This window comes from Coccomyxa subellipsoidea (assembly GCF_000258705.1).
Source record: "Coccomyxa subellipsoidea C-169, whole genome shotgun sequence".
NCBI lineage: Eukaryota > Viridiplantae > Chlorophyta > Trebouxiophyceae > Coccomyxaceae > Coccomyxa > Coccomyxa subellipsoidea.
Genome location: NW_005178016.1, coordinates 297118 through 322311, shown reverse-complemented (window position 1 = coordinate 322311; position 25194 = coordinate 297118). Strand labels below are relative to the sequence as shown.

Sequence of the window (25194 nt, the reverse complement as noted above, 5' to 3'; positions counted from 1 at the left end):
GCTCTGTGCGCTAAATGGAGCTTGCCAGATGGGATGGCAACGAGGGGCCCCAGGGCTGGGTAGTGTGTGCTCTGGCTGAGGTACCATCAGTAGTTTGCTGGCAGCAGCAGTGCCAATGCACCATCATGCAAGACGTCTTCTTGTCGACTCTGCTGTTTGGCAATTTTTGGGGACAGTAGGGATGCCCAGTGCCTGCATGCTGTAGCGCTAGTGCGCACTGTTGTGAGGGAAACACCAAGAGGTCTCACAGGGATGCAACTATTGTCGCATGTTGTGCATGCATTTGGCATGAGCATGAGAATGTGGTTTCATATGAACATTGTGCATGCATGTAGCAAGACAATTTAAATGGGTTGTTTGTAGGGCTCCATCTGGTGGGAACTGCAGAGTTTTGATCACAATCTGAAATCATTTGTTACAATTCTTGTCATGAAATACGATATGCATGTTGACAGATCGGTTGATAGCAACATTCCTTACTCGAAACACTCAAATTTTGTCATGTTCTTAGCTATTGCGCCTCAAAATAGTCTTCCCAAACGAAGAAATCGTGCTAAATTTGAATTGAGAGTCTACTGACGCCCTTGCCGCGTCTGCCTCTCCTTACAAGGCCTCTGTCACTATAATACAATGTCATCAACACAAAAACTACCTCTCATGACGGGGACTCTTCAAGACCGTGCCTTGGGTCCCAGGGAGCATGGCCCGTCACAGCACCTTCACCCAGGGGTGATTGACTGCCACCTCCTCGAAATTGTCAAACTCGCTCCGCACACACTCCCATGAGGCATTGCGGCCGCGCGCCGCCATTGCCTCGGCCCCCCGTATTGTGTATACGGATCGGAACCGCAGAGAGCGCAGCGCAGCTAGACGCCCAAAAGTGGACTCCTCTGTTATGACCTGCAGGAAACATGACCGTTACCAGGCTGCAAAGAGATTGACATGCGCGGTACCAACAGTGAGATACAGATTCAGTGTGGCATATATTATTACTATCATACACGCAAGCATATATACACCGTCCAATATTGCACAGAGGGATAATTCAGAGGCCTGCATGCATTGCGAAGTTTGAAACACTTGTAGGGGGTGGGAGCCGCGCTGACAAACCTGGAAATCAGTCATGCCCAACAGCCACTGCTCAGCAAAGGCCGTGCGAAAAGCCAGCATGTCCCTTGTCCTGTTTCCTGACTTATAGAAGATGTGGTCCGTCACAAGTTCTCGCGTTGGCAGTAGCACCTGCACATAGGGCTGCACATTGGCATGGAAGATTGCAGAATGATGGCTGGGCAGAGTCGCCATCAACATGGTGCCAGGCCTGCCAGCATCACTATGCAAAGGCTCAAAGCTTCATCAATGCACGCAGCTGCGAAAAGCAGCCACCAGCCAGAGCCATGACTCAGAAAGCATTGGAGTCTCTGATCATGCTTGGATCTTGCAGCGAGCGCACAGCACATGCTGACACACCCCACGTTGGTCAAAGCCCATGTTCAAGTACTGTCTCCTGCGCGAATAACGGGCTCTAGGGCAAGCTTTCAAAGGGACACAGAAGCCTCCGAACCATAAACCGGTGTACCTTTGGTCCATACTTATCTGCGGCTTTGTAGCGCAGCGAGGGGCAGTCAGACACCACATACCAGCGCACAGGCATTCCGAATGTCTCTGCTTTGGGAGCCCGCGAATTTCCGAGAAATTGACCGTCACTAGAAAATCTCAAATGTTCCTCTTGGCCCCGGGACTTCCTGGGGCAACCCAGTCCTGGAAATTCCCGGGCTTTTCTCCTATTTCTGCAAAATCCTAGGACTGTATTCTCCTGGGAATCCCTGGGCTCGACAAGATTCTAGGAATTCCTGGAAATATGAAGTTGTCTACTGCATGCTGCGAGCACACCACTGTGCAGAAAAGGATGACAAAGTGAACGAAAAAAGAGAGGCAAAATGAGGAAATGAACCGGCAACCGCCTTAGCTCACGGGAACAACATCGTGCACTGCGAGCTTCGTACAAATGTCACCCTGTATGTCTAACCCCAAATGTCTTGGCAATATCGTATTTGTACTTGGTTATAAACAGCAATATCTGACCCAAAAAACAGCATTCTCGCCGGAACACGGCTCTTCGAGAGCTTTCAGCCTCGAAGTACGATGAAGGATGATGCTTCGACACTCATGGCAGGATCTGGATGCCGCGTGAGGAGGTTTACAGCCGGGACCTTTTGCGCAGTCCCGGAACACGCGGCATCTCGCACATCCCTCGAGTCACGAACACGCTTTGGCTTCGAAACATCAAGAGAAGTATTATTGTGGCACATCTTTAGGATTTTAGGACGGAGCCGGGGCCGTAACCCCAGTAGAATACAATTTATTCGGATTTTTACTAGCCTCCTGGGTGCACTTACGACAGTGACTTCCCGAGCAGGCGACGGGAACCAGGAAATCTTGGGCCATTCAAGCCTGAGAAGTCCTGTCTTGATGCTTAGTTCCAGGAATTTTCAGTCTGATCATGCTCAGAATTGCTCAGCGGCAGCACATCCCGGCAATTTCTGCGGTCAGGGGCTCCTAGGATTTCCCAGCATCAAGAGCAAATATGGGAATTCCTTGTGCCGGTCAGCCCAGGCTTTTCCAGCGCTAGCCCCTTTGTCAGAAAAACACAAGGCTAGGTCGTCTGCGGTTTCCTGAGAGAGGGAACCTCCACCCGGTACTCAGATGGCATCCTCAACCTGCATGCCATTGCACAATGTTTTGAAACAGCGTGTCTTTGCCCATGCATTGACAAGTCATTATCTGACTGAGGCCAAATGACATACCTTAGTTACCTGGATGACTGGCCTCCAATAAAGCATAACCCTAAAGATCTCGGGGGTTGATTGTGCAAGCTGAAGCCTGACAATGAAGCCTGACAATGCGGCTCTACATACAGATGAAGGGCAGCACTACTAGTATGGGCGGCAGAATGCCATATATCAGTACAGTCTTTTGTGTCATCCTGTCTCATCGGACCTTGCGGCTGCTGCGCCTGCGCGCTGGATGATGCTTGATGCGGCATCATGTACAAGTACGACCGGTGACTCACATCGGATGAGCCACCAGCTTTGTAATGCTGATATACACAAGCCTTGGCATGAAAAGGCATTGAGGGGAAGGTAAGAGCACCCGGAAGGCGCGTTGCGGTATAAATACTGAGCACTGTGCCCACGGTTGATTGGGTCTCGTTTGCATCTGGCGAGTCCATGCAAGGGGTAAGATTGTGGCAGCCTTCATCTGCACTTTGTCTGCAGGACGCACCTTGCCTCTTGGCAGGAAAAACGTGTTGCACGAATAATCATAATAATTAGAGCACCCAATGACCATTAGCAGATGAGAGGAAGGCAGACACTGCGGGACCTCACACCTTTCAAAGTTTGAGGCGCACCGAAACCACCGGCCCCAATTGTCGTAGTCTATCTCCCCTTTACAGACCCCATGCGGCTTATTTCCCAGCCATGCATCGCCCATCCGCACCTGCAACACCCACATCTGTACTCAGACCAAACATGCATGCAGTAGTTGAGTGCGCAACTTTCCCCTCGCGTCTTGCATCGCTCATCCGCACCTGCAACACCCACATCTGTACTCAGACCAAACATGCATGCAGTAGTTGAGTGCGCAACTTTCCCCTCGCGTCTGGGTGGCCAGAGCCTGTTCTGCACATCAAAGTTCTCTGCACAGCCACTAGTCTTATTGACAGTCCATGCCAGTGCTGTGCATTGATACGATATGTTGCATTGGAACGGAGTATTCCCAAGATACTAGCAGCCACGCTACGTCAGTTCAAAGTCCTTTCACAGAGAAAGGCGATTCCTGGGCACTAGAGATCTACCTCCATAGAGCCCACTATAACTTCAAAAACACACATTCTCTTGTACTGAGGCATGCTTGCCAACATGAAAGCGTTGGACATGACAGAACACCGTGGCTCTTGTCAGCAATGAATACACAGCCCACTAGACATTTCCTGTATTTCTGGTAGGCATCCAACACTGGTAGATATGTGTGCAGGGTGCTTCACTCAGTTTGCAGCAATCTCAACATGATATCGCAAGAAGTGCACAAATGCAGGCCTACAGTTTCTTTCTTTTGATCACCGGGACAGAACCTGGATGCCTATTTGAGGGCGTCCGGGTTCTGAAGCGCCCGGTAGCTGTCAGCCACCAGATCCAGCACCTCTGGACGCGGCCTAAACAGATAATCCAGCGCACATCCGACAGCCGTCTCCGGCCGCGGGCCCCAGGCAAACAGCTGCACAGCGGCACAGGAACCTTCATCTCATCTGACTGTTCCTCTGTCACAGATCACAGATGCAATCTGAGATGTTACAAGCTACTAGACCAGTACCAGGACTACCTCATCTGTGAGGCGGCCTAGATAGGCAAGGCCATGTGCCAGCACGGGACAAATTGCCCACAACCACTAGGCCCGTACAAACAGACCTCTAATATCCTCACAGTTGCCTGGTGGGCCCCTCGTTGCTCTGAGGCATCTGTTAGATACCATTTTCATCTTGCCAAAATAGTGTCCATGCTCCCATGCACTTCCCTTCATGTTGGCTGCAGAGCTGCTGTCTAAGGTCTCTGGTGCTTCAAGCAATGATACACCATGTGCTGAACCATCAGGGGTACGAGACAATTACTGTACTGTATTTGGCATGAACTAAGCTCATTTATCAGTGTTCTTGTTGTTTAAAGTATCCTATGTGTCACGTCTTCTGAAGTCTGCACAGCAGTCTGGTCTTGCCTGATGCTAATTACCATGCTGCTGCACAGGGTGGAGGAGGGTTACTGACTTGCTGCCGGTGGTACGGGTTGTAAAAAAGCTTGTCTACGCTCCCTGTGTTCATTTCAAACTCGACCGTGCGAGTGTTGGAAAACTTGCCGAGGTCCTCTCCGCCAAACACCCTGAAGTCTATAGCGTCCGGCGGGTGCCGGCCACCCGGCCTGTCCCAGAGCACGCGGATGACAGTGGCGTCAGTCACGCCACTGTCATCCGCTGAGTCACTTGAAGAAGCTTCCCAATCCACGTTGGGCTTCTCCATCACTGCTGCCAGAGTGGCTTCTGGGATTGTGCCACGCCAGGCTATCCGGAATGCTCTCCCTGGCAAACACCCATCGGGAAACAACGTGGGGTCAGAGCCCGGCATGTAATGTGTACTGCTCTGATCTTGAAGCGCTTCAAGGCAAGTATGTTGAATAGTGATCTGCATGGGGCCAGAAAGCCAATGAGTTTGTCAAAATCTGTTGGTATTCATAGGAGACTGATCTTGGAGGTCACAAGCAGCTCCAGCAGAGACTCTACAACATTCTGCTACAACCAACTAGGCAAGCTGGACTTAATACACTAAATGGTGGAGCATTTGGAAGGCTCCTTTGGTGTGGAAGTCATCTGCACCTGAGAGCACTGCAATGGCATTGCGTAGTAGAAAATGGTGACGGCAGATGTCAGCCTATCGCCAAGCCCATTGACACGTGCTTTGTATACAGCAAAGCGCTGCTTGGAGGGCTCTGATTTGAGGATGCCCGGATGCAGGCGGGCATATTGTGCCTGCCAATTTTTTCCACATTGGGGGCTCTCTCGTGTCCCAGACGCCCTGCGCTGTTGGACAGATCCAGGACTCAAGTCTGCCCTAAGATTGCTTCTCACGAGCTTGCAAATACCATGAATAACAGTGGGAGGGTTTTTTTAAGCGCGGTTGATCACCATATAATCGCCAGAATCTAATGCCTTGGCAAACACACTGCCACATTTCGAAAGATACATTCACATATCTTCATGTGAATGGTGTGATGATCCTCTCGTCGAGCATGATTAAGGAGACAGAGGTCAACCATGCCGAAGGCACAAATGACCTTGCCACCATGTGGGCATGGGTAAACCCGTGCCCCCTATGCCAGTATTGGCCTTTTGGTATTGTACAACAGCTTGTTGCAACACTGTCAGGCAGGCGGTCTACCCTTGGTCAAAGGTGCCGGTAGCACAGCCAGGAAGGAAAACGCTAGGAGCAAATGCCGCAAAGTAATTTAAGGGAACTTTCTTCAATAGCCCAAATCCCCGGCAGTACTCTCATATGGCATGCTTGGTGTGACTCCTGTATTACCAAGTGGGCAGCCCCGAATGATACACATTGCAGAACGTTACACTGAGTCCGGGACGGACAAAAAAATCTACCTCGAGTCCCGAGTCTGTTTCAAACTTTTTGTATCCGAAGTGGTGTTGTTGCCCATTTATAGTAACAAATTCTGTTTGTGACACCTTTACATGCTCTCCTAGAAGTGCCTGTCAACATATATATTAGAAACGATGTTACTTGGCAATCAAATACCAGTTGTTGACAAGGGCAATATTAAGCTGCTCGTTTATGATGACATGAACAGTGCAAGTGGCCTAAGTAATAAAAGTTGCGCACCTTCAGGGAATAAAATTGCTGTTCAGTAATGCTGTCCCCAACATAGACTAGCTTCTTGCCGTTCAATGTTTGTAACAACTCTTGCACGTCGCACCCTTCTCCCACTGGCTTCAGCCGGAAATCAAATAGCTGACAATGCCGTGGTTTCCATCTCCACAAAAATGCCTTCTTTGCTCTTTCCACCTCGTTCTGCACACTACCTTCGTCAGCGAGACTGTTGGTGGATATGAAATGGGTCTAACCTGCCGTAATTGGGGTGAAGTGAAATGCAGTATCATTCAGGACACAAAGACGAAGACTTGAGTCAAAATGGTCGTTATTCCTTTTGACACAAAGTGCTTCATCAGGCTGTCTGTGACTTGTTTATGTCACTCCAAGACAGCCACGAAATTTTACCTCACTTTTGTAGCAAAGATGAGCGGAGATGATATCTTTGTACCCACTGAACTTCGCGATGTCGCCACCAGATTGGATGCCTGGATCTGGTATACGCTCCCATGACCCGTCTGCGTAGTTGTGGTAAGGAGAGCACAAGGATTCGCAGGCAGGTGATGCGATGCTAGTGTGAACGAAGCATAGAAGCAAATAAAATGCCTGAGCTCCCTTTAGAAAGCGTGTGAAAGGTCGACACTGGTGTGAATATTTTCTGATTGAGGTCAAGACGTGCATTGAAGACGTGCTCTGTACTCACAATTAGGGGATTAAAACTATATTGTCTTGTTCAACAAGTTGAGATATTCGTGCAAATCGTTTAATTCGTTTAAATCAACCCGGTAGAGCAACGACGTGCATGTGCTTGTTGATAAGTGTTCGTCATGGCAGACACAAACTTGGCTCTAGCATCTATAGCATATATTCTATGGGCAGTGAGCATACGTTCTGTATGACTGAGCCAGGACCACTTTTTGTTTTAGGTATGATACCCTAGCAGGGGAGATGTCCCAACTTTAAACGTACCGAAACCCTAGTTTGTTGTGTAAGAAAGTCGATCTCAAAGGTTCCAGATTCATTTCGAGTCCCGATCTAGGAGCAGCGTTTTTAGCTCAATTGTGACGAATTGTCGAGGGCTTGCACTTCGTCTTCTGGGTCCTTTCAAAATCTTTTGCATTATTGGATGACATCTTAATTAGCGGGATACAAATGGTTTTTCACCCGAAGGGATAAATGTTGCTAAGCATACACCAAAAGATGGCATAAAGGGATAATGTGTCCTCTACAATCAGTTGCAAGGACCTTCAACCAACCAAAATCGAATGTGTCCTTTTTATTGTGTTCGCCAGCCTGTAAGGTGGAACGATTCGCTCAATTGGATTCAGTGATCTGCAGCCACCAAGTGCATCGTCGTATAGGACATAATGTCGTGCCTGTCGTTCCATACTGGCTCACATTGATGTGAGGTCTGCTTCGTTCGCTGGCTGGTCTCACACATCCTTCCATCATCCAAATTGGCGCACCAGCTCCAGCAGGCAGATCCTTTGAATGCTTTGCATCCATGAGTGATCGTAATGTTGTACGTCAGAGGGGTCGTTTTGGCAGCCGTGCTGCTGACTGTAGCTGATGCCAAGAACTTGCACGTGATCTCCTCAGCACCAGGACTCGCCAGGGACAAGCACAGCAATTGGGTGGTAATCACAACTATAAACTACCCCACGGACACCGTGAAGAGGCTTGCAAAAGCACCAGGATGGCGAGTGGTGGTCGTAGCCGATCAGAAAACGCCAAGAGACTGGCAGTTGTACAACGTGGACATCTTAGACCTGGAGAAACAGAAGGAATTAGACTACAAAGTTCTGGCGCTCCTACCTTATAATCATTACGGGTGTGTCTAAAAAACCCCACCTGTCATCCTGCGGGCACCGTTTCCAGAGATTATTTGACTAGAAACTCTGGACCCTTGCAAAAGCATTTGGGTGTCACTCCTTGGGCGCCTAGGAATGTGGCAGGGTTCAATCGAAAGTGTGTTGCATGCAGTCAGGTGTGGTGTTGCTCTAATATGCATTCGAGCGTGACTCATCTGGCACTTGCCATGGGAAGAATGTTTAGGTTGCCCCTCTCGCTGTGTGCAGGAGGAAGAATCTGGGGTACCTGTGGGCCATACAGCATGGGGCGACTCAGGTGTACGAGACAGATGATGACAACGAGTTGAAGTTGGATGAGCCCCCTGCTTTGTCAGGCCTGAGTTACTACGTATACGACGCTTCAGGTGCAACTCCTTTAGGGCACATCAAGCCCTAGAGCATCTCTGCACAACCCTCTCCATGAAAAGGAACCTCTCTCCATAAAACGCTGAAATCTATGACAGAAACACTGCTGAGCGTTCATGCAGGAGGCAAGGAGCAATGTGCGATGCAGCAGTGGTTCATGACATGTCTCTGTAATGACGCACTACTGACCGCTTGCAATGCTTTCTCGGCATCCTTCTAATCTTAGAGTGCTGCCAGCCAGCCGGTGGCCCTAAGGCAAATAGGCCGTGAGATCCTTAACACGAATGCAAGGGCCTCCACCATGATCAATTTATTTTGTGGCGACCTTTGGTTGCTCACTGCAGAAGCTTTCTCTCCTGTACAGACACCCTTAAAGCTCATGATACTCAGTATCACCATCACTCCTGCCACCTAGCTTGCACAGTCCCGACACAGCAGTTTTGACTCCATTCCTTGGCTCTGCAGGGGTGGAGGTGTGCAACCCCTATGCCTTCTTTGGGCAGCCCCAGATATGGCCTCGCGGATACCCTCTGGAGCACATCAAAGGCGCTCCCTCCTGCACCAATTTTACACGCCAGCCTGCACAGCCTCTCATCTTGCAGGTGCATTGGTGCCAGCGACCTTCCCTGTAATCCAAGGGCTGCATGGGGGTTTGCTCTCGCACGAGTGCATGTATACACTCCTGCATAAACGCTGAGCAGGGTGCCTGTCATGCATCTCAGTGATTTTGGGAGAGGGCTTCTTTTCAGTGAGAGTGTTGTGCAGAGATGCTGTAGGACAGAAAGATGGATCTTCCTGATTCACTTCTGAAACGTTAAGAAATTGCACCAGAATAATTAATCCAATAAATATAACAGCAAAACCAACTGCAGGGATTGGCTGACATGGACCCTGACGTGGACGCGATATATCGCCTGACACAGCCGCTTGGAATTGCGTTTGATTCAAATGTCCCTTTGGTTGTGTTTCCCCATGGCGTGATGGCACCCTTCAACTCTCAGAACACCCTCTTTGCCAGGGACGCGCTTTGGGGCCTGCTGATTCCAGTGACCACAACATTTAGGTACCACAGCTTGAGACTGGAACCCGCCTTTTAATTGTGCAAAGGCCTTCTTGAGAAAGAGAATTTCCAATAGTCCACACGCCCAGCGGTATTGTACTGTATTCAGCACCATACTTCGCGCACATATTTCAGTTCATATAATATTTCATTTTCTTGATAAATGGTCAAAGACGCCAAAATGCAAAACATAAAGCCTATGACATTTCGAGATCAGTTTTAGAGGGATCTTGCCGAGCGCGACCCATTGGTGATGATAAACATCAAGGAAGGAAAGACTCTCAAAAACATGTCCAAACATTCCGCGCATTCGAGGGGTGCGGGATTAATGGTGCTGACTACAGTATTGGTACACATGGAAGTGTGTCATTCACTAAGCAATGGCGCATCACCACAGGGTGTGCGATATCTGGAGGGGGTATTGGGTGCAGCGACTACTCTGGGAGATTGATGGAAATCTGGCGTTTGGGCCTCCCACTGTCAACCAGGTGACGCAACCCCTGCTATGATTTATATGCCCTTTTTCACACGTGTTACAGTGTCTCAGGACAATCACACACCCCATCCTTAGCTCGGGTTGTGAAAAAGCACATCATGGAACTTGGCGTACTCTGCGGATGCATCCCCGCAGCTGACACTTGCACCCACTTTAAGAGGTCTGCTGGCAAAAGGTAATGATACATATCAATCAGTCTGCATACCAGATCAAGAACTTGCAAATTGAATAGCTCCCCCGATCTGCTTCGCAGTTCCGCAACCCACACAACCTGCTGCATGACATGGCGGAGGAGGCGGACCTCTACGCAAAGGCGGGGGACCTGGTGAAGCTTCTGAGCAGCTGGCGCGGGGCAAGTGTCAAGAAGCTGCCCGACCTCATTGGTGATCTGGCTCAAATCATGGCCGACAGTGGCTTCTGGGAGCAGGTGACATCTCGATACCACGGAAATATTTCGGAAATATTTAGTGGCTTCCTGAATTCAGCCAAAATGCCTCTGGACAAATAAACAGGGAACTTTTGTGGCGCATAAAGTACCCGAGGGTGTCCCACTTTGAAGCCACCAATTGGCTCTTTAGAAATTAAATCACCAGTGGAGGAAGCCGCATCTCAGACCTTTTTAGCAAAAATGCGCCCAAAAACACCGTTTCAGGAGAATCTTCTTTGAGATTATCAGCTTTCAGCTGCTTTTGTGGCTGCAATCTTTTCAAACAGGCACATGTTTGTAGCCGCATTGGCTTCCAGCCAAAATCTTTATGAGAAACCCCGAGTCGGTATCCACCTGCTTGCCTGCCTCTGCTGCACTGCCATTGTGCCATCAAACAGAGGAGCCATGATGATTGCGTGCGTTGGACAGGCTAGCTAGTTTTAGGGTAGCACAGCCAGGAGCAAAAAGGCGAAAAGTATATGGGATTCTGCAGCTGACAGCGGTAATTTTGCAGTAGGGAGCCCTCAGATGGTCCCAGCTTTGTTGGGTCACAGAGAATTTTCTGAAACGTCCGTGAAGCTGTAGCGGACCTGGCCTCCACATGTTTTGCAGAGCCTCTGAAGAAGTGGCTCATCCCCAGTTTCCTCACCAGGCTCCCCCTGTGGGCTGCCTACATAGGGCGATGCTGATCTGGCACGAGCATGGGTGGAGGATCTCAAAGCTGTTGGCTATCGCTTTCCGAAGCGCCAGAAACGTCGGCCCGCCGAGCCGGCATCGGTTGAAGTGGCACGAGCGCACACGCCGGCCTCTTGGCGGCGCTACGACGCCATAATCCTCGTCGTGAACTTCAACAAGGCATACGACGGGTGCGCGCCTGTGTGCAAAGCTCATGCGGCTGCCTGCACATGGGTTCTGTGACTGGCTGCCACATAGGTTCTGTTTGGGGCCCTGGGCATGTTGTTGCTTGCGATCTAGCCAAAGGTAATGCAACCCTCAATGGGGGTGCGAGTCTCTTAATCACGCCCCAGGTGACATAAGGGCGTTGGAACGTCATGTAACCTGGCTGCTAGCTTGTATTCCACCAGCCGGCGCAGGGTATGAGGCAGAGCAACATTTGAACTAAAAGCGCAATGCCGAGCAAAGCCCTCTGTATCGCCCATGAATGAGAATTGCTTGCTTTTGCAGGCTTGGTGACCAACCATTGCCATGATGCAATTCTCAAAGCATGTTGTGTGACAGAGTTGATTGCAGAGTACTCTTCAGAGACTAGTCCACAGCTGAAGAAATTTCTGAGGGCACAAATTGGCATGGACTGGTGGCAATCATCGCATCACACGCACAATGGATCATCATCTCAAACTTGCATTGCATTGCATGCATAAATGCAACTGTAAATACTTAAAATAAGATTTCATTGACGAGCACCTCCGAGCAGGCGTTTTGCATGCCTGCACCAGGATGCTGAAAGTGTTGGAGCTGCTGCGGGAAGCCTACCAGCCAATATTCAGCAGGATAATTTTCACCGGGGGGACTCGCCCCTCGGAATTCCCGGGGGAGGAGCGGTGGGTGGAGTGCGATGGCAGCGGGGGTTCCATGATGCAGTCCTGCCTTGCCAACGTCATGCAGGTGCAGACCTTGCCTTTTCACATGAGGGTTCATAGTCGGCTAGTGGGAACACCCACCCTGAGCCCTGCAGCCACCATGACTCATAGAGAGAATTTCGGAAAACTCTTCAGGGCTTTCACGAGTCGTAAAAAGCATCCTCAGCCTGCGCAAGGCGTGAGAAGTGATACACTTCTTGTGATGGCAGTGCCTCATAAAATAGGTTCTAGGGTAAACGCTAGAATGTAAACCATCATGGTACATTTGATTGTCTGCCAGCCTTTCGATTAAATTCAGGGCCCCGGCCCCATTCAAAATTGAATGTATTCTGCAGGAGGTAGAAGCGCCGCATGGTGGAGGTTACCTGATGCTGGGCGATGATGTCATCATCTCCCACTGCCAGCTGGCAGCGTTTGATCCCAAGAAGGCGGGTGACAAATCGTTCTTGACACAAAACCATGACTGAGGCAGCCTGAAGCTCTGCTTGACAATGTCCAATCTACACCGTGTGGGTCGACTAAGGCTGCTACAGCCACACCCCCCCAATTTTCTGGCATTTTTTCTATAGATGAGACTCTAAGCAACTGAATTCTTTCTTGCACGACATTTCCGCAATACCATATGCTTCTTTGGGAAATGTAGAGGTCCCCAAATGCATGTACTCGAGCGGTCCAGCATCGCAAATGCAGGGGGGGGCAGACTTGCACCATACGCCAGGAATTGTTCTGGAGGCCGAACGTTCGGTCATACCGATTTCTAATATACCGTATACTGCGGAGCACTCTCAAAACGGCATCACTTTGATGCTAGCTGCACAACTTGACAGGTATGGTTCCAGCGTGCGGTGGAGGCGAAGAAAGAAAATTTACGCTCATTTGTGGACGACATGGCGGCCTTGGGCAACGGAGGCACATGGGCATTCTCACATGACCAGATCAACGCGGTGCACAGGGTGCGTCAACGCTCAGCTTCAAGCCAGGAAGCTTGAAAAGTCAGGGTTTTGGGACATATTATAGATCCAATTTGGGCTTAGATTGGATGTACCGTGAAGCCCCCTTGGCTGAAGCTGCAGATTGGTGAATCAAGTGAGCGTTCTGTCCATTTCAGGGTGATTCTATGTACCTCTGACACTGAAGACACTCATATCAATCGGCTTCAATGAAAACATAGAGTTTAGGGATACTTTAGATTGTCTGTCGTGTGATTAGAAATAAAGATGCCTGAGGCATTGAGTCAAAAGCACGCCATGCGCTTCCTAAATTACTAGAGCAATTTGGGTCGCGTTAGTCCCAAAGTAGAAGATTGTCTCACGCTTGCTTGATCACGCTTGACAGGTGTTTAGACGGTTCATGACGGGGCCGCTGCAGAATCGATTTGGCAAACAAATCAGCCAAAAGCTAGGAGAGGACTTGGAAGAGGTGAGAGCCCCAGACTTTGAGCACCAATCTGAGCCTTAGTGACATGTCATACTCCACAACATGCCACCGTTCCTCGCATCATGCTGGAAAAGTTGAACCCAATAAAGGGATGAATGAGATGTTGTGACCGGCGGCAAATCAAAGACAATTTTGTCAAGATGTTGGAAAAGTACATCACCTACCCTCGCGCTTCAAAAAAAATGTAATCTTTGAGTCATTGACATGAGATGCATCGTGTTTGTTGGGCACCAATATAGCTGCCCCTTCCAAGCAAATTCCTGTGCATTTGTCGACCACGTCTATACTTGTCAGCTATTGTACTGATTATTTGTATCCGTTTTGATAGGGGGCACGGGTTTACCCATGCCCTCACGGTGGCGAGGTCAACCATACCCCCGGCATGATTGGCCTCTGTCTCCTCGATCGCCCCAGGCCTCATCAGGGCGTCTGTGTTTTAATTTATTTTGTGTTATCCATTTTGACCGATTCTAGTGCTTCATCTTTTCTTGGGTAGAAAGCTAAGTGCCAGCATCATACAGGGACTCGACACAACACTGACAGTGACTTTTAAATATGGTGCTACTCAATTGCTGAGGTTTGCAGAGTAACCTCAGCAATAGGTTACTGAGTAACCAAGAGTATAACTGTCATCTATGTCAGGGCCTATATGCTTGATAATTTACTGGCATACAGACTTGTTCCATGCCTTGGAAGACTCACAACACCGTCCTCTACTTGCAGGCACATTTTGGAGGGGACAACACCGATGTGTTCTACATTCCAACGCACTTGTCGGCTGATTTTCAATTGGCAGCCGCGGCGTTTGCACATGAGAGCATGCTGGCAGAGATTGCAATCCCGGCCATACTTGGCATCATTACCGAGGGCCCCCATGAATTCCAGGTGATCCATTTGGAGTGATGCCTCACCATTGCCCAAAACAGTTTCTGCTCCTGGAGCATGCTCTTGTCATCTAGCCAATCGAGTTTGGCCACGTTGGAGACAATTTGCTCTTGTGCATTGGTGGGCAGCATCTTGTCCTTTGGTTGTCATGCAATTCTGTCAGATATTCCCACAAGTGAAGCGCATTTATGCCCCAGCACGGCCCATTGCAAGTAAGGTCTTCCACTGAAGCATTTATTATAATCTCCACCGTGCAGTGGGGGATCGCGCCCCTGACAGCTGTACCTATTTGTGACATATCTACTCTTGCGTGAAAGTGCGGTGCCATATAAATGACGTGCACTTAGGGTTGGAATTGTGCTGAAATGAGATCATAATTTCGCATGCACAACAAAATTGTCAAGAGGAGGGTTTTGCACAGCGGGGCTGATTCTGGGGTACAAATGGCTTGGTGATGGATGACCTCCCTGGGAATACGATGCAGGTTTTTAAGCCACTATACTACTGGAATGAAGCGCGACATTCTGTCATGCGCGAGCCAAGCAGGTTCCTTGTCCAAGATGGCCTCGCCGGGCGCGCTTTCATGTTGCACCCCTTCAAGCTCTCCGGCGCTGATGCTGCCAAGGCCTTCTGGCAGGTAAACTTTGTAACAAGCTTCTCATTTGCCAAGGTCATAAAGAGCTGAACAATATCTGATATTCTAGAGAGCTTTTTGATTTTGAGTTCATGGGAATACCTTGTACGCAATTTAATGGTCAAGAAATTTTGGTGTTTGGGATTGTATAATATATTCAAGAATTGCAGAATGTATTTTATGCCCTTCTTGCAGACGAGCTGCAGCTGTGTGCCCCATACATTTGCCTCTTTGATGTGGATGTGTCATACATGTGTCAGACATGTGCCAGAACATGCGATGTACATGTTTCGTCCATGTTTTCCATCTTTCCATGGCAAAGTATTTGTTGGCATTCTGAGACAAAGGACGTACATCCAAAATTACGGCGTTGATCACTCATACCACAATGCCTTGATCGCGCAGTGGTGGGAAGCCCTCTCTTGCAGTGATGGTGAGCCTCTCCTGGACGGAAACTGGGAGGGGACGGTGGGCGTTGGGGCAGGACCGAATGGCATTGTTGATCAGGACGAAAATCACATGTATATCAACATGTATGCCCGCTGACATTTTGAGGCATTGCATGGAGCAATGATGCATGCCTTTTCCTTTCAAAGTAGGTTACTAAAGAAGTAGTACTTTGTTGGCTCATATAGCATTTCCATCCCTTGGAATCTTGTTTTGTTGGGTTTTCTCCTATAGAAGTCTTGATAACTGCCAGTCCAATGAGTCATCCGAATCGGATGATCCATGTCTGTCCAGAATATGTAGATGTACTGCACCGTGCAGTGATTGTATTGTGACAAGATTTTGAATATCTCATGAAAGCCGCTGAGAAGAGCTCTCGAAGTGGCGTTGGCATAGCCAGCAGGCGCAAGCATTATGCATGGCATGATGCAAGGCATCAAAATCAAAGGGTAAACTGAACCCTACCTGACTCAGGGGCATTTCGGAAATGCCCCCAAAACCACCAGTATTTTTAGCCCAGAGTTTCTTCAACATCCTATTAGTTGCCACCTTTGTGGCTTCAGTGGTTTTTTTCGAAGACATCTTGAAAGTCACCTTATGGCTCGGATGGCAATGATTGGCTTTAAAGCAATTTCAGCCAAAATTCTTGGAAAATACATCTGCAAGTCACGGATCTGCCTCCACTTCCGCTGCCCATATCCAGTAACCCAACCTAGTCACGTCACACGTCACGTGCAACCATCCTCCTTTATCTGCCACCCTTGTATCTACTAAATTACCTCCCACCTACTTAGTAGATCTCGATTTCCGCCCACCTGGTCATGACATACTAGGCTAGACAAGTCACCTAGTAGGTGACCTAGTAGTGGGCAAAAATCGGGTTCCAAAGTCTAGAAATATGATACAAGTTACTCTTACGGACTCGGAGACTATCAACACGGATATTCATATCAGTATAACCCTCACAAAGCTTTGATGCATGTGCACGTGCGTATACCAATGGGGAAGCATTGCCAATTTCAGGCAGATGGAGGCATACGACTCATGCATGTGTAGGAATCTTTTTACTCAGTCTCGAGACTTATTGTTGTGTGAATTTCATTGATGCTCTGAATGCTTGCAATGCCAGACTGTGGCACCATGATGGCATATGGTCATGGCACTTGTAAAATACACTGAAGGTCAGAAATTGCCTCTAAAGTATAATTTATTGGAGAAACAGCTTCTTCCAGTGTCTAGTCCTACAGGTAGCTGGGGTCAAGAATCTGAACACGTTGCAGTCTCGTCGCTAGATGACACATCAGCCGATGGCTTTATTAGTCACAACGGCTCAATGGATAAACAGTCCAACAGAGTCTGAATCATCAAATACTGCCTCTTTGTCCGTTAAGCCATTGTGAAAAATATTGCTTCGTGACATCATGTCACCCTTCAATCACCCAAGGTATGATAATATAGGTGACTAAGGGTGACCTATTACTTATGTCCGCTATGGCAAATACACCAGTGCGAATACTGCAGCGATATTCACGCTTGACACAGCGGCCACACAGCCAGCTTGATTGAACTTGAGGGCGCGACAGAGGGCAATGCTAATCTCCTTGACCCAATGGATAATCAGTCTGACTCATCAAAGACTGTGATCATGCTGATTATCCACTGAACCAATGTGATTGGCATTGCCGTCACAGTCTGACGCATCGGCACCATGTCAGGTGTGAATATTGTAGAGCAGTACTCACCCATGACAGTACACGAACATGGGGGAGTGTTATAGGTCAGCGGTCATGCATGGTAGATGGCTGCTCAGCTATGACACTCCCACATGTTCTTGAGCTTCAGAAAGATATCTGCTGAAGGTCCTGTGCACATCGCTGTAAAAAGCTCCCTGATCAAGGAGGAAGGAATGAAACAAAATGCTCGCCAATGTTTCAACGTAAGGTTTGGTAGTTAGATGTCCATAATTTCCCTTGTTGCCGTTAGTTGGTGTCTTCAGTCCGCATGACTTTACAATTCTCCATTGCTCTTCCAGCGGGGCTGCAAAGGGATCTGCCAAAGCCTTTAGTTTCTCAAAGAAGCATATTGCCATTTTCAATTTAGCGCCATGAAAATGGAGAATTACGATATCACTGCCTGGGTAAATAGGCCTTCTAGCAGTTGTTGCATTGCCCCAGTACAATTTCCAGTTGTAGACATCTGGTAAATTGGTTACCCTGCTCCCTATGTACTGAAACATCAGTTCCTGGTCGTGGTTGAAGTGAAAGCGCTGCTGCTTTGCCCACTTCAACATGCCAAGCGACAAATCACTGAATGCACGAACGTTGAAGTATATCACGCCATAATTGATTGCTTCCCCCATGCCCGCTTCAGGTCCAATGCTTAGGATGAGTGGTTTGGGAAGAGTGCAGGAATTTATATCACCCTCAAATATAACGTCAGGGTCAGTCCACAATATATAATCCTTACTGTACTCTGGAACACGGTGGCCATCCTCTTTCAAAGTTGCAAACATCTTTTCGACGCGAGACATGATTGCTCGGATGTCAACCCTCAGCCAAGAGCCCCAAAGATTCTGTGAAAATGACCACTCGGGGTCAGAGGACAGGGCCTTTAATTCATTGTAGAATGAGAGCTTGTGTTGTACGACGTACCCACCATGTTTCTCAACCCAATCGGTTAGTTTCGAGTTACCTCTGTTGTCGCCAGTGAGTACCACAACTGGAACCAACGATGGCGCTTTGGCTTTAGCTGAAACGATCGCAACCTTGAGGTGCTCAACATATTCGTTACTGTCCGCTAAGTAGAAAACATCACCTCCTTTTTCTGACTTTGTCTGGAAGCCAACAAACCACAGCAAGTTTGTGCAGCCTTCGTCAAAGCTCCTCAGACGGCCGTCTTCAACGCACAATGTGATGGAACAAGACAGGAGGAGAAAAGTCAGTGTTGCCGCAAGCCTCATGCTGAGGATTCTGGCTCGTCCTGTGAGTTCAAGAAATCTCTGTATTGCTGTCGTGCATTGATAGAATGCGCATGATCTGAAGGCATGGTATCAATGAAAAGCACTCGTCGACTACCCTTCTTTAACACGGCACAGGTGAGCATGGAAGGAGCCCTTCAAAGAACTCACCTTGACTTTTGTGTAATGGAGGACAACGTCAAGTCACCAGTGTATAGCCAGGGTATTCTGACGGCAAGTGCATCAATAGGAAGTCGAGTGATCGCCCTTATATCTGTACAAAGAAAATCGTCAGCAACCTGCGTTCAATGATTGGCGATGGAAGACCGGCACAACATGCAGTACATATACTCGAACACGTCACCACCTGCGCGTTTGTTCCAGGACTCTTCCGTGTAAGGGGTTGTGCGTCCAATGCAAGCTGCTTGCCATATGTTGAGCTAAAAAAGTTGAAAGGTCCTTCAGCCGTCCAGTATAAGATTGACCCCAGCAAATCCCTAATGAAACCCACAGAAAGATCAAGATTTCCCTCAGACAACAATTGCGATTTCTTTATGTCTTCAGAAATGTGTTCCTCACTGAAGAATCTTCAGAAATCTCCATTCCATTTCCATTCCTCGTCGACCCGTGCTTCACAGGGGTCGACGAAGAATCAGAAATTCAAATTTCCCGCGCTCTGGCCATCTCGTATGTTCGAGGTCTCGAACAGGGGACTCTAAACTAACTAGTTAGTCAAGAGTCCCCTGTCTCGAAGTGACCAGGGGGAAAACCCTAGGAGAACTGTTATCCTAGGTCACTCCCCCTGAAGTGACTGAGTGCCCCATACACCGAGCCCAAAGTGTGTTCCAAGATGCCTGCATGTCATCTAAGAGGCTCCTCACTTCAAATTCATCTGAACCAGAGTCTCCAGCGGGAGCCTCCTCAGGCTGAGGAATACCAACTTGTATAATCTGCGAGCGGCATTACACAGGATTTTGAAGTTGAGGGATTTGGCAGAAGTTACCTCGTTCAAAACAAGCACTCTCACTGAGAGTCTCTCAGACATGCCATGTCATGTGACCATGACATTAGACCCTGGGCCTGTCAAGGAGAAATGCATTACCACAATTGCAGCGCATATGCAACCGCGTTGCTCTGAGAGGCTCATGAGAAATCATGCAGTCATTTATGCAGTTTAAAATGTTTACTGAACTTCACACTTCACTCTGGAGAGACAGGCCCTGCATGTAGTTGCAATCAATCGGCAGATGCTTGCATTGTACGGGCAGTGCAAACACGTCAATGTCGCTTAGTTCCCCGCCTGGATGCAAGTGCAGGTGGGCTGGCTGTGGCGGATGCTGCGGCGGCGCTGTTGCCTTTCCTGTCTGGGCAGGTGGGCAGCCAGCTGTCGCAGCAGCTTGGCAGCGGGCTGCTTAACATCACCAGCACCACCACCCTGCCACAGCTGCTGCTGCAGATGAACACCTCCATCACCATTTCAGCCGCGGTGAGCCCTGCTCCTGCGCACATTTTGCAAGTAAGTTTAGCAGTGACACACACTCTTGTTGAGTAATTTAAGATTCAACCGAAAGAATGCAGTCGACTGATTGCATGTGCCCCTCCTGTACATGCCTCACCAGCGACTCATCACACTCTGAACTCTGTCAGCATGCTCAGGGGTTCTCCTGTTGCACAATAACGTGGCCTGCATGCACAGTGCCCCGATAAGAGGTCATAAACAGATAGACATCCAATTTAATTGTTCCCAAATATTTGGAAATATTTTGTGCTTGATCGGGCGCCAGTCATAGCAATGTTGCCACTGCCTGCTTTGGCGCCGGGCTTTCCGCCAAAAGAGGCGCCGGTGCCAGCACCTGTTCAGGCGCCGGTGCCGGGCCCATTCGGCGCGCAGCCGCCGCGCCGCGCCGGGCTGGGGGCATCACCCCCTCCGCAGGGGGTCCTGCCGCGCCTTCCCGGGCTGCCACCAATTCTGACACCGATCCCCAGCGCTGCAAACGCGCCATCGCCCACTGCACTATCTCCCTCGCCTGCCAATTCGCGCCCCCTGTCAGGCAGCGCCCCTGCGCCATCTTCTTCATGGTTTTTGCACTCTCTGGATGCCGCCTTGAGCCCATTGACACAAGTCTTAACACTGATCAGGATGAAATGCTGCCACAGCTATCCATAATCCTCACCGTTCTTAACAGCATGCAACAATTTCAGTAAGTATCTAACCATAGAGTACCTGCACAAAAGTCGGATCGCACGCCAAACGGGACCGCCCATGTGAAACTGTGACGATAGATGGGGGCTAACTTCCAGGCAGGAGGAAGATTAAGTAACCACTGGTAGCCTTGTTGGCTGGCAAAGATGTAGTAGTTCTTTCTGACACAAATTTGAAATGAACAGCATGATATCGATGATGCATATGCTGCTGAGATGTGGGTGCCCGCAGCAATTGAGTGCTAATTGCATGTCGATAATACAGTATACTATACTGTATAGTATACTGACTAACTGAGCTGATATATCAGCTTAAAAATATTTTTGTCTGTTCATTTGGGTCCAGCGCCAGAGACATCATGTGATTGATTCTGACAGATGGTATTCCACTGAATGAGTGTGTATCAATTACAAAGGTTTGGTCACCACTGTGCTTAGGCCATGATCAGTCATAGCTGACACTTTAACCTATCTGTAACCCTCTGCACGTTACAGACATGCCTGATATTGAACATGCCTCACTGGCAGTGGGCATATTGCATCCACATGGGGTTGTCCCTCAAAAGGTCCACGGCCTCCTTTGGCGCCTTGGTCAAAAAATAACGGTGCGCTCCCCAGTAGCAGGGCTCCGAGTTGAGAGGTGTGTAAAAGTACGGGTTCAACATTGATGGCTTGTCTCCCCGGTGCAGCACATGGATCGGAACAATACCACCCCACGCAGCCGCCACATACCCGAACGACGATGCAGAGGTGACAATCAGAGCATCAGTCATGCTTAGTAACCGCATGTCCAGCACTGCTGACTCCTCCGAGCCGGGATTGCCGGCCTGCGTACCCTCCCCTCCCCTCACGCCCCCTCCATCCGTGTTAACCACCCTATCCGCTCCCAGCGATTTCCTCACCCCCTCAAGCGCATCTTCCGAATCCGTCGCAACAAAATATTTCACTCGGTCGTCCGGCAACCCGTGCTTGAGCTGCACGGCCCGCGCAAGCGAGCAGAAATGACCAATCGACGGGTCCGCGAGGCCGGCGCCGAGTGGCTTCTGCGTTCTTATCTGGAGCCCCACAGTGAACGCGCCAAACTTGGACGCTCGAAAAGCATGGGCGGCAGCCTCGTGCCGAGGGTGGAGATTAAACAAGAAGCGGCCCAGGGGGTGGAAAATCTCGCGGCTGGGGAAAAAGCGGTCAAAGAACGCGCGGTAGTTCGGGTTGCTGAGCAGCAGCGGCACGAGGTAATCGTTGTCGTAGTGGATGTCGACCGCATCGTGCCCCCCCCACAGCTGCTGAAGGTCCCCCGTAATGTACAAGGGGTCCGTAGGGGACATGGCCCAAATCGAACGCGGCCCCAAGATCAGGGTTGTGAGATTGTGCCGCCCCCAGCGCTGCAGCCCCGCCTCGTGCTCCCACCAACGCATGTCCAGGCCCATGGAATTCCTGAAGTCCCTGCCGGTGAGAAACTTCAGCGTCAGCTGAGATGGCCAGGGTATATCCCCACAGATACCTGCGGGTGAGGGAATGCCATGCTGCAGACACTGTGACAGGTTCACACCGCCGCAAATACTATAGTACTCAAACCAAATCCCGCACCCCTGGCGGTGCGGAAAACCTTTCAAAGAAACTTTTGGAACGTTCCTCTCCAAAACACCAGGGTCATGCTCCATTGAACTGGGCTCGTCGAGATCTTTCCGAATCTGGTCTCAAAATCATCACAGGGTTTTTATTCTGGGAGGTATAGTCTTAATTCTCCACCCTAGAATTTTAAAATGAGCAGTACAGTACATGTGGGTGAGGGACGTCCAGGGTGACTGACAGGGGTTCATGCTTCACACTGCCGCAACCTCTGCATGTGCGGGAAACTTCCGTCTCATTAGCAGGGAACTCTGCCGCAACTACCTGCGTTGAGGGACTTCCAAATTTGGAAGCTTTGAAAACTTTGACGTTGACTGAAAGGGGTTCACACGGCGCGCCGCCACAGATACATGCGGGTGTGGGATTTCAATATTCACTGACAGGCCCTAGGGCTTCATGGGTCACACTGCCGGAACTATCCGGGGGTGCAGGACATCCAAGCTGACTGACAGGGGATCACAGGTCACAACCCCATGATTCTCATGCGTGGCACGCCTCAGAGCTCATGGCTTGCATGCATTCCACAACCCGAGGCAGCTTCTCCGGCAGGTTGAGGGCACCGCCTAAAGGTCCAGCACTAGAGATATCGACCCTGAATCCTTTTGAATGGGTGATATGCTTATGAACCATAATTATACCATTGCATTCCCCAAGAAAGGTTACTATTGTAAGGGCTCTCCTCCCCTAAACCCTAAACAGTACTCCAAATTCTAACCCAAAAGCCTTCGCTAACCCTGAGGATCGCTATCTTAACAAAGGGTTGATCAACAGGAGCAAGGCAGGCGGAGTGTGTGAGAGCGGGCCCCCCACCTGAGGTAGGTGTCGTGGCGCAGGAAGAAGCACCGCTGAGTCATCAGCGCCATGAGCATCCCCGTCACCACTGACAGCATCCGGTTGCCCAGCCCTGCACACACAGCATCCTAGCTCAGTCGTGTCTGAGTGAAGGTCAAGTGGTAATCGGCTGCATGAAAGGCGCAGCATCACACCACAGCTTATAAAGCCCCACGGAAGGGCCGCTCAGGCGCCCTCGCAGGAATGTGCTCCATGATTTGCGCTGGGCGTGGCGTGTGGGATAATCTTGATGTGCTCCACAGATTCTGGTGAGCTAACAGCAATCATCAACCCAACGAGGAACCCACAAGCTTGTGCTGATAGCCTGTCCCTGCTGCTGACGTTGAGAGAAACCTTGCGGTATTGGGCGAGCAGCTCTGAAATCCTCCCAGGCTGGCAGCCCTGGGAGAAATATGAATTGGGCATCTGAAAGGTGAAGGCAGTCACCTGAAAACGAGTCGCCCATGCTGACGATGACGTACTGTCCCTTGTATGTCTGGTCAAAGAGGCAGCGCTTGTGCCTCTCTGCATAGCGGTCTAGTAGGCTGTCCAGTGCTGCCCACTGGGAGCGCTTCCTTCTTCCCGGACCTGCCCTCAGCCGCAGCAGACCCTGCGCTGCTGACCAGCGGCCTCCGCTGCTGTGTTCGGCAGCACCACCATAAGTGGAGTGCTCTGCCGCAGACAGTGTGCCCCTCCTGCTGCTGGTCTTGCTGCTGCTGCTGCCGCCGCTCCGATCGGCAGCGTTACCATAAGTGGAGTGCTCTGCGGCAGCCAGTGCCCCCCTCTTGCTGCTCCCGCTGCCGCTGCTGCTGCTGCTGATAAGTGCATTGTCTGCAGGAGGTCTGGCGGTGGCTGGACGGCAGCATACGGCGAGGATGAACAGGCACAGGAGCCTGAGGATGCTTCGCCTGTCATGTTTGCTCGTGCTGTGAATTCTGGTCATCAGGCCAGGCGCCAGGCTCCTGTGTAGGCATATGGGGGTGTCAGGCGTTCGCTCCAGGCTTTTCACGGGCAGGGGGTAGACTATGACAGCCACGAATATGCTCTGTGACTCTTCGAATGGTGATCGTCGGCAGAACCCCTAAAAACAGCACCAATATCCATGATCGCCGAAATTGAAGTCCAAAAGTGCAAGGGAACCAAAAAACAAAATGAGATTGATGCGGTGGCAGCGTGAAAGAGCAACCAGGATGCGAAAGTGGGTGCGAAATGTCTTGCCTGATCAATCAGAAAAGGCATCAAGCCGTCTCCCGGAGATTGCCTGAACCATAGACTACGATGCGCCGAGAGAAATTGTCGACGGAACCTTCAAACCTATCCGCAGGGCGTCAACAGTGTTCTTAGCTGGCATCTGAAGGTCCTGGTCCGACTGACGAAGTGTAGAATGTTAAGAGGTGAGGCAAGAGTGCCATCAAGGGACTCACAAACAGGCTCTACAAATTCCTGTTGCGGCATGATTCACGGACAGCATCGCCCACACTCTTTCACGAGAAGCTACGGTATTTATCAGCGTCGTTTTGACAACATAGGATATATGATGGATCTGCTCTTCGTTCACATGCACCCTTCCATTAGTCTTCATCCACTTTCACCTTGGGCGAATCTCGCGGCGTGCCTGCGAGGGTCGGATCTGGATGTGACCTGTAAACATTGAATGCCGCAAGGATTCGAGAATAAGTGGTCAATCGTATTTGCAGAAAGTGTAAGTTTTGGCTTATTTTGCTAGATCGGCTCTGCACACCGGTATTACACACGGGGATCGGGCATCCTCTGGCATGTCCGATCGGCCGGCAGCAACGAGAATTCTCAAATTCTAATTCGTTCCCCCACAACCCCATTATTTTTTATAATATTTGAGTTCACTCGAAACGTCCTAAAGTATTTAATATCCAGGTTCCATGGTTTTCGCACGCAGTAGGGAATCAACGATGCCCTCAAAAGTTCAACAG

The 25194-nt window shown here is 49.8% G+C and overlaps 4 protein-coding genes across 4 annotated transcripts; 1 reads left to right on the top strand and 3 right to left on the bottom strand.

The window, feature by feature from the left end:
* Positions 1 to 708: 708 nt before the first annotated feature.
* Positions 709 to 1651, bottom strand: COCSUDRAFT_60600 (hypothetical protein; the record flags this gene model as incomplete). The annotated part of the gene is made up of 3 exons (XM_005642600.1): positions 709 to 900; positions 1111 to 1239; positions 1577 to 1651. The coding sequence occupies 3 exons, from the start codon at positions 1649 to 1651 to the stop codon at positions 709 to 711; spliced, it is 396 nt and encodes a 131-aa protein (XP_005642657.1).
* Positions 1652 to 4140: 2489 nt separating this feature from the next.
* Positions 4141 to 5068, bottom strand: COCSUDRAFT_60599 (hypothetical protein; the record flags this gene model as incomplete). The annotated part of the gene is made up of 2 exons (XM_005642599.1): positions 4141 to 4275; positions 4820 to 5068. The coding sequence occupies 2 exons, from the start codon at positions 5066 to 5068 to the stop codon at positions 4141 to 4143; spliced, it is 384 nt and encodes a 127-aa protein (XP_005642656.1).
* A 2396-nt stretch (positions 5069 to 7464) lies between these two features.
* Positions 7465 to 16001, top strand: COCSUDRAFT_49414 (hypothetical protein). Its single transcript, XM_005642598.1, has 14 exons — positions 7465 to 8255; positions 8503 to 8639; positions 9106 to 9242; positions 9513 to 9703; positions 10098 to 10188; positions 10450 to 10623; positions 11335 to 11489; positions 12081 to 12249; positions 12560 to 12652; positions 13052 to 13177; positions 13560 to 13643; positions 14385 to 14546; positions 15031 to 15183; positions 15586 to 16001. The coding sequence occupies exons 1-14, from the start codon at positions 7942 to 7944 to the stop codon at positions 15724 to 15726; spliced, it is 2127 nt and encodes a 708-aa protein (XP_005642655.1). The 5' UTR covers positions 7465 to 7941; the 3' UTR covers positions 15727 to 16001.
* A 4439-nt stretch (positions 16002 to 20440) lies between these two features.
* Positions 20441 to 24717, bottom strand: COCSUDRAFT_49413 (hypothetical protein; the record flags this gene model as incomplete). Its single annotated transcript, XM_005642597.1, has 5 exons — positions 24464 to 24717; positions 23693 to 24207; positions 23225 to 23318; positions 21308 to 22228; positions 20441 to 20627 (listed from the first exon to the last, which is right to left on the bottom strand). Exons 2-5 carry the CDS (start codon positions 24186 to 24188, stop codon positions 20441 to 20443), a joined length of 1698 nt encoding a protein of 565 aa, XP_005642654.1. The 5' UTR covers positions 24189 to 24207; positions 24464 to 24717.
* Between the last annotated feature and the right edge of the window lie 477 nt (positions 24718 to 25194).

Bases quoted from the DNA above. Each gene is read 5' to 3' on its own strand.
- COCSUDRAFT_49414 (XM_005642598.1), top strand. From the start codon at position 7,942: ATGTTGTACGTCAGAGGGGTCGTTTTGGCAGCCGTGCTGCTGACTGTA. The intron at 9,704-10,097 runs GTACCACAGCTT...GCATCACCACAG, and splicing joins CCAGTGACCACAACATTTAG to GGTGTGCGATATCTGGAGGG. The intron at 12,653-13,051 runs GCGGGTGACAAA...ACAACTTGACAG, and splicing joins CAGCGTTTGATCCCAAGAAG to GTATGGTTCCAGCGTGCGGT.